Source organism: Mustela lutreola, chromosome 8 (assembly GCF_030435805.1).
Source record: "Mustela lutreola isolate mMusLut2 chromosome 8, mMusLut2.pri, whole genome shotgun sequence".
Taxonomy (NCBI): Eukaryota; Metazoa; Chordata; class Mammalia; order Carnivora; family Mustelidae; genus Mustela; species Mustela lutreola.
Genome location: NC_081297.1, coordinates 1,530,619 through 1,544,318, shown reverse-complemented (window position 1 = coordinate 1,544,318; position 13,700 = coordinate 1,530,619). Strand labels below are relative to the sequence as shown.

At 60.1% G+C, this 13,700-nt stretch overlaps 1 protein-coding gene across 3 annotated transcripts in view; it reads left to right on the top strand.

Moving 5' to 3' along the window:
* The window catches only part of DIP2C (disco interacting protein 2 homolog C), a 346,775-nt gene extending 335,705 nt beyond the window's left edge, over window positions 1–11,070 (top strand). For all 3 annotated transcript variants that reach the window (XM_059183672.1, XM_059183673.1, XM_059183671.1), the window contains 5 exons: window positions 98–155; window positions 1,752–1,826; window positions 3,303–3,477; window positions 4,935–5,058; window positions 7,746–11,070. In XM_059183672.1, coding sequence (XP_059039655.1) covers window positions 98–155; window positions 1,752–1,826; window positions 3,303–3,477; window positions 4,935–5,058; window positions 7,746–7,998 — 685 coding nt within the window. In that variant the 3' untranslated portion in view covers window positions 7,999–11,070. The remainder of the gene's footprint in view (window positions 1–97; window positions 156–1,751; window positions 1,827–3,302; window positions 3,478–4,934; window positions 5,059–7,745) is intronic.
* The last annotated feature ends 2,630 nt before the right edge of the window (window positions 11,071–13,700 follow it).

Here is a 13,700-nt window from a genome sequence, read left to right as displayed (position 1 = left end):
ACGTTCCCCCGCCCGGCCCCGAGCAGGTGCCGACTGGAGGACGGGCGGCGTCGGCTCCCGGCGCGTACGTCATCACACCTTCTCTCTCTGTTTGCAGAGTCCGCTTGGTGGAAAGAGGCTCTCCCCACAGCCTGCCCCTCATGGAGTCGGGAAAAGTAAGTGCTCACGGAAGAAAGATGTCTTTCTGCAGAAGTCTCAGGCTCAGCGTGCGTGCGCTTTGACATGTCAAGAAATCCATCTTATAGAATATTTTCTCCAAAAAGCTTTCTTAAATGTCATATTTCAGAACTGGGTTTGTCCATGAGTCCAGAAACTCCAACAACAGTGTTTTAAACAAGTTAGGTGATTTTTTTTTCTCTCACGTAAAAGAAATCATGAAAACTCCAGAGTCCCTGCTCCCTTCTGTCTTACTCGAGTTTGCACGGATTCCGTTCCCAAGGGTGCCTCAGGGTTGGAAGTGCCTGCTGCAGCTCCAGCCATCACTTGCACATTCCAGCAGCAGCAGAAGCAGCAGGAAAAGGAAACTGCAGGTCCAGAGCTCAGCAAGGCTCCTAAGCCGCCTCACACCCACTTTGATACCCCTGGCCAGAATCGGGTCACACAGTCACACTGGCTGAAGGACAGTTGGAAACGCAGCATTAGTTCTGAATGTTCTGGGCCTGGGGGAAAAAAGCCAGGACCGATTGCCGTGGAAGTGAATGAAAAGGGGTGGTCAGGGGACAGTGTAGTTCCTGTCACAGTGGGTGTGTTTTTTATGTGGGTTAGAGGGCAAGACCTGTATTTATGGTAAGTGAAGACCCTTTCCTGGTTTTGGCCCCGGTATCGGGACTGTCCTCCATCTGGCGTAATTCCAGGAGTGCCTTATGTTGCTTCTGGACCTTTTATAATCTTCGTCTACATGAGCTCCACTGAGAGTTCTCAGGACGAAGCTGGTTCCAAGGGGAGGATGCCGGGCTTACCCGCCCTAAGCCAGCTGTTAGCGGGACGAAGGGGCCAGAGCTGTCATGTCCCACGTCAGACTGAAGGGACAGGAACGGGACAGGACAGGACGCTCACCACCGACGTTTTGCCGGATCTCAGTGTCTCCCGTTAGCTGCACACGGGCAGTCTCTAAATTGGCAGAACCAGCTTGTGCTGCCGTATGCATGTGGTTTTAGTGAAATTTGAAATGTTTCCAAACTTCCGCTGAGAAGGAAATGCTTGACACGAACATTCGGACACAAGACCCTGAGTGCCGGAGGGTGTTGAAGCGTGACCGAGAGCGAGAGCAGGACGGGCCTTCAGGTCAGAACATGTGGGACGCGCCAACTCTGCCACCGTCCCTCCGTGGCGCTGCGCCACACCCTCCTGCACTTTCAGGGCACATGGGTCTCTGAGAACCTGACCCGTGACATGCTTGCCTCCGGGCCGGCCGCAGGCCTGCCTCCACGCTGGCGTCCCCTGACGTCACGCAGTGTTGAGTGTAAGTGGAGAGTCAACCGAGAGGCCTGCCGAGGTCCTGCGAGCTGAGTCACACCGTTTGTCCTGTTTTCATTCAGATGCTTGATTTTAAGGTCACATTAACACGGGCTCCGTCACTGTAGTAACAAATGCGGTAAGACGCAATGGCCGCGTGGTGATTACGTCATGCTGCGGTACGGGATTTTGATTGAAAGCCATAGTACTTTCTGACCCTGCAGGCAAGGTCAGGGTCAGCTGGCGCACAGCCCGTCCCTCTGTGTCCACTGACCAGAATGTGCTTTTCCACATAGATCCTTCCAGGGGTTCGGATCATAATTGCGAATCCAGAAACAAAAGGACCGTTGGGTGACTCCCACCTGGGTGAGGTGAGTTACGAGGTGCCCCCGGTGAGGTGTGGGGTGTGCGGATGAGCGGATCTGCCCTCCTGCTCTCCGCTTTCCGCCCTGCCGACACCAGCAAACCCCTCCCACCGCTAAGCCACCGTGCGTGTGATCGGACTGGCCGGGAAGTGACGGGAAATGAGCTTTACTGCTTCGAGGGGTTGTGCAAGTTGAGGTTCGAGAGTGGATCTTCTCTTGGAAGAGCTGGGGAGGAGAGACAGCGTGGGCTGAGGTTGCTCACGTCGAGGCTCGCGTTTCCCGTGGCCCAGCCGGTGCTGCCGAGAATTTGTTGGAGAGGATGGAGCAGTGCGCACGGAGCCCACGGCCACGAGTCCTAGCGTTTCCGTGTCCATAGCAAGCGGGTTCGGAACGACGGGTGTTTTCCGTGGTCGGAAGCCCTTCCGCTCGCTCACGTTCACCACGAGACCTTTCCCCGCCGACCCGTCGCCCGCCCAGCACCTGCCCAGCGTGGCCAGCCATGGAGGACGGAGGGGACGTCGCGGCCGGTGCAAACACCCCTCCTTCCCTCCCCCTCCTTCCCTCCCGCTCTCTCCGAGGCCGAGCCCGCCGTGTGCCCCGGGCAGCCCCTCTCCCGGCTGCGGGGTCACCTGCCCCATAGGCGCTGACACCCCATGAGAAACCCCCGCGCTCAGCAGACAGGGAGCCAGCTGGCGGTTGGCACAGGGCAGGAGGTGCGCAGCGGGGAGGGGGGAGGGGAGGGAGAGGAACGCGTGCGGCTGTGAGGTGAGTGAGGACGGGGAGTGGACAGTGCGGCTCGGGGAGTGCGGCGACGGGAGGCCATGATGTGCTGGGGGACTGGTCACTGCCCCGTCACGCAGACAAGGGTCCGGTCGCTCCACTGTGCACGGGACACTCCGGTGACCTCGTGGCTCGGGACCCTACAGGGGACGCCTCTCCCGGAGGCCGGCGCCTGTGTATAAAGGGCGGTGTGAGTGTCAGGCGCTGCCCAGCTCCGTTTCTCTGAGGCTGGGCTTGGGCCCTCACTGCACGTTCTCGGTCACAGGCGAGATCAGAGCGGAGGTGACGGAACTGCACAGGAGCCTCATTCGGGGACGCTTTCCCCGATGAGACAGGAGGACGGCGCGCTGCCCCGGGCGCCTGAGCGAGCCCCTCACTGTTGCTTTCCGCCCAGGGCTGTGTCTTACTGAGAAGACTGTGCGCAGGACAGCCGGGCGGGGTTCGATCTGCCCGTGGGCCGTGTCGCTTCTGTCCCTGCTGATGCAGGCGCCCGGGTGGCAGCGGGGGCCTGGTGGCAGACACATTTGATGCGCTCACTTTAAAAACCCTCCAGGCGTTTTCACGGGCTCCTCACGAGGCGGACAGCGTCACTGTTTGATTAGTGGCTCTTGTCCAGGAGAAGCGGTGGCGTCCGCGTCAGGCTCCTGCAGACCCCCCGGGCGAGCCCCCAGGCGAGCCCCGGCTCTGTCGCTTCCTTCACAGATCTGGGTTCACAGCGCCCACAACGCCAGTGGCTACTTCACCATTTACGGAGACGAGTCCCTCCAGTCAGACCACTTCAACTCAAGGTTAAGTTTTGGAGACACGCAGACGGTCTGGGCGAGGACGGGCTACTTGGGGTTCCTGCGGAGGACGGAGCTCACGGATGCAAACGGAGGTACGAGCCCGGGCGGTGAGCAGAGAGGTCGGGCCGCAGCCCCAAGAGCACGCTGTGTGCTGCCCAGAGCCCGGGCGGTGAGCGGAGAGGCCAGGCCGCGGCCCCAGAGCACGCTGTGTGCTGCCCAGCAGCGGGAATGCAGCCGAGTGGGAAGGAGCGGAGGGCCAGCGTGAGTCCACACGCTGAAGCCACATGTCCCAGACTCTGCGCTGTCCCGGAGCCAAGGACAGGTTTAAACCAGGGACAGGAGCCAGGACGCTGCCCCATGCAGCAGACAGACCCCTCGCCCACCAGGCAGCCGCCCCGTCCCCCTGAGGGCCGCCCGGGACCCAGGCTGGACAGTGGCCGCGGGGGCTGTCCCGGGCCTGGCTTGTCAGGAAAGGGAGATAGGGGGGCACTCAGGCCTTGGGCAGGCGGGTGGAGGCTGCTGCCCCCTCCCCCAAGTGGGGCTGGTGCTGGGCAGGAGAGTTCTGGAAGGTGAAATGCAAAGGCCTCGCGCCGGGGAAGCCTGAGCTGCCAGCGCCGCTGCGGTCCTCAGGGCTTGAACCTGGCCGAACTGGTGTGTATTTAGGGGAAAACACAAAAATATTTTGGCATCACATCAGCAATTGGGGAAAATCATAGACTGTTTTATTTGAGCACGGTCTCTGGGATTCCTGTGACGTCCCAAGCGAGTCCGGGCCGTGGCGATCCGGACCCCCAGGAGGTGGGACTGGCCCCATCCTGCCAGACTCGGGGGCTCTGGGACAGCACTGCTGCGGTTTCCCCACTTCAGGGACCCCCCAAAGGTGGGACACCTGCCGCAGTAGTAGAAAACAGCAAATCAACGTCTCCGTCTCATCCGACCTGGACTCCCGGTCTCCTGTCTGCCAATCACGTCTTCAGACTCTTCCCGATACACCTACTACCCTAAAGATGAAGGGGTCTGCTTAGCTTTAAGGGAAGATGGACCGACGTCCCATTGTCGTTGTCCAAGGTTTGCATGAGGGATTGCGTGAGCTAAAGGGTCTCTGTTCGCGGACGTTACCAGAGACTGCGCACTCGTCCCACTCGGAGCCGGGTTTCTAGCAGCTCCGACCTCATGGGACGCTGTCCGAGGGCACGGGCTTTGGTTCAGGCCGTGGTGCGTGCTGACCTGTGGCTCTGGGAGAGCGCAGTGCCTGCTGGCACCCAAGGGGCGGAGGGGCCCAGAGGAGTAGGAGACAGTGTCCTGGTGTGCAGAATTGGGGCTGGATGCGCACAGGGCCCCGTGGTGCCAAGGTGCACGGCTGGCCAGGCTGGTGTCCCGGGGACCCCGGTGGTCCCGGTGGCCCAGACCCATGAGAGAAAGGGCCGAGCAGCCTGCACTCAGCAACCCCGATCCTCAGCCACTGTGTCTGACTTGGGTGGTTGAACCTTCAGTCCTCACGACGCAGCCGCGTGGTGCGGAGACTCACACACGTTCCCCGCCCCCGCAGAGCGCCACGACGCCCTGTACGTGGTGGGCGCGCTGGACGAGGCCATGGAGCTGCGGGGCATGCGGTACCACCCAATTGACATCGAGACCTCGGTCATCCGAGCCCACAAGAGCGTCACGGAGTGGTGAGTGCAGCGGGCACAGCGGGCGTCCCAGGGCCCCGTGCGGGCAAGCAGGGTTTGTGCTCCACTAGCTCTGGGATTAAGAGCTCGGCCGGAAGGGAGCACTGTTGGCCCGCAGGCCGTGTCCCACGTGTCCCTGGAGGACACGGTACTGACCCCTGCGGGGCAAGGCCCAGGAGGCCAGGTGGTCGCTGTTTGAGTTTTGTTTCCGAGAGCCAGACGGATGTGCACACACAAGCGGGCCCTGAAACGGGCGCACCCCATGGAAGCCTGTCCCCCTGGGAGCTGTGACCGGTTCTCGCGGGAGAAGGCTGAGCTGTGGAGAAGGGGACCCGCCCGAGTACAACCAGAGGCCAGTGACCAGGCAGGCAGGGCCCTTGGGGACGAGGGGCTCGCCGTCCCAGAGCACGGCTTCCTGCCTCCTGCTGCATGGGGCTGGCCTGGGGGCCTCGCGGGCCCTCACGGCCCATGCACGGTGGCCCTGGTGCAGGACACTGGTGCAGAGCGACTCCGTGCCCTCTGCTGTAGGTTCACTGGTCTGCTCGACCCCAGAGCTTCCGGGACCCATGTGCTCTCGGGCTCAGCTGCCAAGGGAGCCACATGCCAGAATGTCCCCCGAGCAGTCCCTCCTGGTGGGGACAGGAGCCTGAGTTCTTCACTGCCCCTGGGGAGCTGATAACGGGGGGGTATCTGTTGACGGCAGCTCAAATGCATGGAAGAGACAGTGCGCTGGCGACCCCACGCGTGGCCCTGTGCTTCCGACGAGGCACTGTCCTCTCCCCCCGGGGCTACAGGAGCCGCCTCTGCACATGAATGTGGACGGGAGCCAGGACTCCTGGAGACACAGGCGCGCAGGGACAGCGCAGGGCTCGCTCTGTCTCCGCGCCCTAGCTCAACGCGCCAGCGACCGCCTCCCACACTTGTCCTACCTGCCCCAAGCATTTCCCTCTGGTGGCAAAGGGCTGTTTCCACCTTCGGGGTCTGTGACGGGGGCTCCCTGCCGCCCCTGGGGTGTGTTCTACGCCCTGCCATGGCCTCCTGCCCCGTGGCCCACTAGCTGATGCGTGCGGGGCGTCGCACTCACCTTGCCTCAACAAGCGCACCCACAGTCCCGTCCCGCGGGGCCCCGTCCGTCGGAGCCCGCGCAGCTGAACCTGTTGTCCCCGCTCCTTCTCGCCTCCCCTGCCCCACCTGGGCTCCCCCTCCCGCGCACCCCCAGTGACTCGCTCCAGGGCGAGGGCGGACGCTGCATCCCTCCGTGGGCCTGTTTCATGGAGGCGCGGGCCAGCTGACCTCACCCAGGCCAGATCCCCCCTTCTCATCTGTCGTGTCCAGGGTCGGCCATCTCTGGCCCTTGGGGGACGACGCCCGCCCAGCCTGTAGCTCCCTGGCAAGCCCCCTCCTCCATCAAATGCAGAAACCCGATTCTTGATACTGTGTCGAAAGCGTCAGACGCTGTGATAAAATTATACCCCAGGTGGCTGCTCTGGTATAAAATTTGTGATGTCCCAAACTCAGTATGGGCTCATTTGGGCCACACAGAGCAATATTTTAGTGTCATAAAGGGCCCTAGTCCGGGAACGCGGCACCAGCACATGCTGGGAACGGACCTTGGCAGGACCGTTGCTGAGCTGCACGCGTCACGGTCGGCAGCAGAAGCAGTTGCCTGGGGGACCCGTTCTCCAGTACTTCCCTGCCACGCTGACGTGTGTGTGGGTCACACTAAACAAAACGGGCGTGTTTTTCTGACCAGACCTACCCATACGGTCGTAGGGAACAGTAGTGCGTTTCCCAAACACTTGCTGCCTCCTGGACCCTTCTCGCCCGCGGCCCAGCGCAGGCCCCCGGAGCCCGGCCGCCGACAGGCCTCCCCTGCCCCCGCCAGCCCGTAGACCGAGGGCTCCAGGAGCATCGCCTTCTAAGGCCCTGTAACCACCCATTTACAGACCAGCCTAGAAACCGCAGGCGGCTTAGGCTCCCACACACTGGCCAGACCCAATCGTCCGGGCCGCCCTCCACTGAAAGATCCCAAACAAAGGGCTTCTGGGTGAGTCGCTGACCTTCTGGAGGAACTTCCGCCCACACGGTTCCCCTCCCACTGCCGGACACCCCTCCCAGACCCAGTGCTGCGGCTGTCCGCTGCTGGGCGCCCCCCCCCCCCCCGGCCCTGTCTGCAGCTGACCGCTGCGCTGTCTGCCCCAGCGCGACTGGGGCCCATGGTCAGCCGAACACAGAGCTGGCGGCGGTCCGTGTTTCTCTCCCTCCCGTGACGTCCTCCTCCTGCTGTGGCAGAGGGAGGTCAGGACGGGCCCCAAAGCCCTGGCTGCTCTGCAGCCTGTGCCCGCTCTCCACTGACCACGCCCAAGGACAGGACTGCACCTGAGGGGCCCCATGCGCACGTGCTGGGGCATCTGGGGTGCCCCGGCACCCCGTGTCCCACAGCCACAGCTGTCAGGTGCTGCCGGCACGGAGATCCCCTGCGTGCACGGCAGCCGCCATGAGCGCCGGCCGTTAGGAAACGCTGCCCACGGGAGTGAGCGCAGCCACTTAGCGAGCTAAGGGCCACGGGCTCAGAGAGACCGTCAGTGCACGGGCAGGTCAGGAAAGAACCGGGTGGGCCTTCTCGGGAAGCAAACACAGTTGTCACGGAAACGCCTCACAGCCTAGCAACGGTTTTCTCTGTCTTGCAGCGCGGTGTTCACCTGGACTAATTTGTTGGTGGTCGTGGTTGAGCTTGATGGGTCAGAGCAGGAAGCCTTGGACCTGGTGCCCTTGGTGACCAACGTGGTCCTGGAGGAGCACTACCTGGTGGTGGGGGTCGTGGTCGTGGTGGACATCGGCGTCATCCCCATCAACTCTCGGGGAGAGAAGCAGCGGATGCACCTGCGAGACGGGTTTTTGGCGGACCAGCTGGATCCCATCTACGTGGCCTACAACATGTAGCGTCATCTCTGGCCCCGCAGACTCTCCTAGGGAAGTAACCGTTTCTCTCAGTGTCACTAAAGTTTGCCGGCACGGGGGTGACATTCGCCGGAATGGAGCCTTGTTGGTGCGGTGGTGAGACTTTCCGCAGCAGTCCTGATTGGCATGGGGGTGAGATGTGGAATGTGCGTTTACCACTGAAGCTTGCTCAGAAGGACTTTGGATTACTGCCTTCAGTTTGTTGGAAAAACCCATTTCAAAAACTTTCTTTTCTTTTTTTTTTAATTATTGAATAATAAGTGCTTTCTTCGTAAATGTGGTATTTTGTTAAGCCAAAATAGCAATTAAAAAAATATTCTGCCCTCCAGATGGGTTCTTTTAAACAATTTATGTAGTGTGACAAAGAATTGTTTTCTCTGTTTAATGTGTCATAAAATCTTAATGACATGGACCTTGTTACTAATTTAAGCCATTGCTAGATTTCATCCTTTTAGGAAAGTTTGTTGAGGTACGAGAAAACCTTACAAATAGCACCTTCCAATTAGATTTTAGCAGCTTTCTCTGTCAGAAGTGTGCTGGAGAGACAAAGGCTAATTTACGGCCTTTGAAGTTAGCATAGAGTGAGAAGAAATTATAAATAAGGTGTATTTCGGCAACTATCTTGCAGATATCTTTGTACTAAACTAAAAAGATAAAATAAGTTAACTTCACATGTAATTATGTACAAAACGTTTAATTTATTTTGATCTCTTTAGAAGTATAAAAGAGAAAAACATTCAAGAACATTAAAGTCTTGTAATGTTTGCTAATATAAAAAAAGTGTTGTATTATCTTGCGTGGATAGTATCACAACAAATATATATATATGAAATATAAATTCACTAATGAACAAAGGAGATTTTAAAGTTTAAAATGCAGAACCTGTCACTTGCATGGTGTCCCTCACTGTACTGTAGACAAAGCGAGATTGTCTCCCACCCACTCTGCCGACACGAGCAATCCCGGATTGCCTGTAGCCCGGTCTACCTGTGTCTTCTAGAACCAGAGACCAGCAAGCGAAGTTACTGCCATCTCAGAGATGGGGAAGGAGTCGGAGGCTAAACGTGCACTATTTTCCCTTGGCCGTGGGGGCCACGGTGAGCGGTCTGTGCGGTGCGGGCCGCGCCACGGAGCGCACCAGGGAAGGCAGGTGGACAGTGCCGCTGTTCCTGAGCCGCCAGAGTTCCGTGTTCTTCATCATTTTTGTTCAAGTCACCCTTCCCGGTCCTTGGCATGGAAAGGACACTCTTCCGTGGCGGTTTGCACCCGGTGGCGCCGCTTCCCTCCGACGGCCGTCGTCCCGAGTGCACAGACTGTCCAGAGCAGCTTTAAGGGAAAAGACTCGCAGAGGAGACCGTCCCCTCGGCCAGCTGTGTGCGGCTCCCCCGCCCGGCGCGAGCAGAACCTGCAGGGACCCCTCCTGAGCGGCCGGGAGCCCTCGCAGAGCGCCGGCGAGAGCTTTCCTGCGGGAAGGCCCCCGGCTGTCTTCGTTCCTCCTCCCGTGGATGATGCGTTTCTGATCTCCGTCTCGCTGCCGCCGCCGCCTCACACGCCTTCCGGTGTCCGCGTCTCATCTGTGCGCTCCTCGATCACGTTGGCCCCTCTGTGTCCAGCCCAGAAGAGGTATCCACTGTCCAAGTGTGGTTTCTCTTGTAACTGCCCCAGTAGGACCCTGCAGTGGCTCTCGTTGCTAGAAATGCATGACCAAGATTGTTGCTGGGCAAACCTTAGTCTCTCTTCATTATACCGTAGGCGATGTCTTCATCGGCCTTTGCTGTACGCGCCAGCAGTAAGCCCTTTGCTCAAAGAGAGTTTTGTTTGACTTCCAAGATCCAAGGCTAACTGTTTTTAAAAAATTTTAAGTGGCTTTTTAAGAAATTTGTCTGCATGTGGGGTGCATCCTTCCGTCTCCACAAATTGTTTGATTTTTTTAAATATTGTTTGAGTTCATCACTGTGTGTGACTCTTTCTCTACACGCTTCAGATACACATTCCTACAGTCTTCTGCTTCCTAAGGGGGGAAAACCCCACCACACACAGGAAAAGACCTTTTCTTACACACACCCACCTTGTTTAAGGGGAAGGAGGTTTAAGGTGTCAGGTAAGACACTGACTAGGAAACACAGCTACAGGGTAATTGTGAGGTCGAGCTGGTGTCGGAAGCAAACAACAAATCAGGTTATCACTTCCCAGTATGAGCTTCACGGGCGGGGAGGGGCGGTCGTGAACGTGGTTAGGGACGTCCTGTCATCTCTCATGTTAGCGTTGAGGTCCAGAGGGTTGGGGGCTGGGATCGAAGGTCGTTTGTGCAAGAGGAAGGAAATACTCAGCAATAAAGAAGGATTGTTCTGTATTAGAAATTGTGCCGTAGATAAATCATCCATGGGAATGTAACAATGTTTGTCTTGTGACCTTGTGCTTTTGAAGTCAGACAAAACCGTGTAATCAACTTGCACAAAGAAGGGTACACAATGAACATTGAAACACAGACCTAACCCAACAGGGCGGCTTCCTCATGGTGCTTGTTTATTATGTATATTTAATCCTGCTTGACACTTTACCCAAGGGAAACTGCCCCTTTTATCAGTTGAATGTTAGCAGCGTTATTTCATAGAGTGTGTGACTGGTTAGAGAACTCCATGTACTCAACCAATCACGGTTTCAAACAAAATTTTTATGTGCAAAGGACGGCAACCTTCTCGTATGTCAAACCACCGGTAAGCTTTGTACATCTGTGATAACGCCTGTTTTATATTCAAATGAACAAATAAAAGCTTTTATTTTTGTTGCTCTGAAAATAGCAGTTTCTTAATTGGTCCCTGGACACTGTCTGGGCTTCCACCCCAGGAAGGAAGTGACTCCTGCAGGGACTGGGAAATGGATTTCACTGTTTACATACTTTGTTGCATTACTTACTAGTACGGATGATCATACTTTGAACGATGTTTAAATTTTGATGTGGGCATTTATTGCTTAAAAAATTCCTATGGCAACAAATGTTTTGTGAAATGTTTTTTTTTAATTCTTTTAAATATATCTAAATATATTTGTTCACATTTGCTGCAAGTGTACAGATTCTTGGTAGACTTGGGGACAAAGAGGAAGCCCGAGTGCCAACGCCTCCCGACAGCCGAGTGACGGGGAACCCCGCGTGTGGGCCCGGGCTGGGCTCCTCCGTCCCCTGGCTCCCTGCTCGCCCGACAACCGCAGGGGCCGGGCTGCGGCCCAGGATCCGCGGGTTCCTGCAGGCTCGTCTCGCGGAGGGCGGCGGCAGGTGGATCTACCTTCGGCCCACGTGTTCCCCGGGGCAGGTGGACACCACGAGCTCCCGCGAACGTTACGAGGGGCTGGTGGTGCGCGCGGGGACACCGCGTCTGCGCGCGTCTCGGGCTTCGCCGGCACCTGCGGTGAGGACGCGGGACCCGCACGCGGCGTCCCGCAGCGCCCGCGCCCTGCCCCGGGGCCCTCGGCCCGCGCTCCCCCACCCACGGCGGCTTCCCAGGCGCGGTTTGGTGGCCGCGGGGTCGCCTGCCTGCGGGGTCGTGCCCCGCGCGAGGTCCCGGGCGCGCCGGCGGGCGGTCCGTGCGCCTGGGGAGGGGCGGGGGCGCGCGCGGCGCAGGTGCGGGTGCGGGAGCCGAGCGCGGGCCGGACGGCGCCTGCGGCACACGCGGCGGTCAGCAGGCGGGTGCGCGGCGGCGGCCTGGGGGCTGCGGGTTCGCTCCGGCTCCCCCGGCCGCCGCGACCTCCGGGCCGACGAGAGGGGCAGCCCGGCCGGGGTCCGGTCCCGCGTCGAGTCCGCAGCGGGCCCGGCCGCAGGAAGCCGGGGGCGGCCGGTCTCCTCCTCGTCCCGCTGTTCTCAGGGACGCGAGCAGGCGGCGCCCGAGCCCCCCAGTGCCACCCGCGCCGCGGGACGGGGCCCGCGGGTGCGGCCCGTCCCGAGGCGACTGACCCGGAGCGAGCCCGGTCGCGGCCGCCGCCGAGAGGGTGGACAGGAGCGTGGGGGGAGCGCCGTCCGCGGCCGCGGCGCCAGCCGGCTGCGGGCAGCGCCGTCGGCTCGGGCCCAGCTGTCCCCTCCTCCCGCCCCGCGCCGGCCGCGCTTCCCTGGGGCGCCCCGGTGCCGCGCCGACCGCCGGCCTTCGCTGAGCCCTCGGAGCGCGGGACCTCGTCGCGGGTGAGCGGTGTCGGGGTCTCCGGGGGCAGAGGGCCTGAGCCCCGCGGCGCGGATGCCAGACGGACGGACGGACGGACAGGACGAGCTGCTGCGAGCGGGTGAACGCGCTTCTGTTCAGGGCGCGGAAGACGCCGGCGAACCCGGTGCTCGCCCCGGACCTGCGGCCGAACTTCCTGACCCTGGTGACCCGCCGTTGGGGCCCAGGAGCCCCCGCCGCGGACCGGTGTCGGACGCAGCAGGAGCAGGAGCAGGGAAGGCGGCGGCCGGGGGAGCAGTTAGAGCTCTGCGGCCCGCGAGGCCCGGGTCACTCACGGGCCGGGGCGCGGGAGGAAACCCAGCGGGGAAGGAAGGTGCGGGGAAGGGCGAGGGCGCGGCGGGACCCCGGGAGGAGGCGCGTGTGTTCCTCGGCGGCGGGGGCCGTGCGGTGTCCACGCCGTGGCACGCCTGGCACAGAGCCGTGTGGACGCGCAGTGTTCCCCGTCGGCACTGCCTTGGGAAGGGAAGGTGAGGGCCGCCCGGGACGGTGCATCGGGCCGCCTCAGGGAGACCCGGTCCTGCTCTGCCCTCGCACAGACCCCGGGGCTTCTGGTCAGACGCAGTCGTGGGTCTTCGTGGGTACTCGGGCCTGCGGGGGGGGGGGGGGGGGCCGCATCTGGGCAGCAGGTCCCCGGGTCTGAGCGGAGCTCCGCGGGGCTCCCGGGCCGGCCCGCAGCGTTTCTGCAGGGGCTGGAGGTCCTGTCTCCGCCGCCCCGTCCCGCTGGCGCCCCCGCCGGGCAGCTCTCCGGTAAGTGGCTGCGCTCCGGCGCCTTGTGTGGACACAGAAGTTCGCGTCTCGTGTAACTTCCTCATCACAAATACGGTTCTGTTAGCCTGTTGAACTATTTAGAAGGATAAATGCTATTTTTAGCTTTTGGGTTCTACAGACAGTCACTGGATTTGGCCCCAAGGTCATGGTTTGCTGATTCCTGTTCTAGGATACAAAGTAATAGGGCAGACTTTGGGAGAATCAACTGTTGATTCTGATTTTTCCTTCAAGAGGAATCAGTTTCTGTGTCTGGTTACTTGGTCTTCAAAAAATTTAATGTTCCAAATTCTGTATCATTCACTTGAATATCTGAGCACCTGCCGCTTGTGGCCGCGGGAGTGACGCAAGGCTCTGGGTGACGGAGGCATGAGCAGGTGCCCAGTCCACGTTAGCTGGAGACTTGGGCTTGGTCTGCTTCGCACAGGGGAGTCACCTGAGCTCTGCTGCCTCTGAAACGAAGGGGTAAGACGAGGTGATGTCAGTGCCCTCATCTGGCCTGCACAGACCACCGTGGGGACCCGTCTTCGGAGATGCGATCTCAAGCCGAGGGCTCCTTGTCTGTTTCTCGGCGCTCCTCCGACACAGGAGCCCCCCGGGGAGCTCTGACACAAAGTGCTTTTTACTTCTCCAAGTAAACCCTCAGGGTCACTGAAGACATGCTTTGGGGGGTGTGGGGCATTTTTTTGCTCGTACAGTGGTTATACAAGG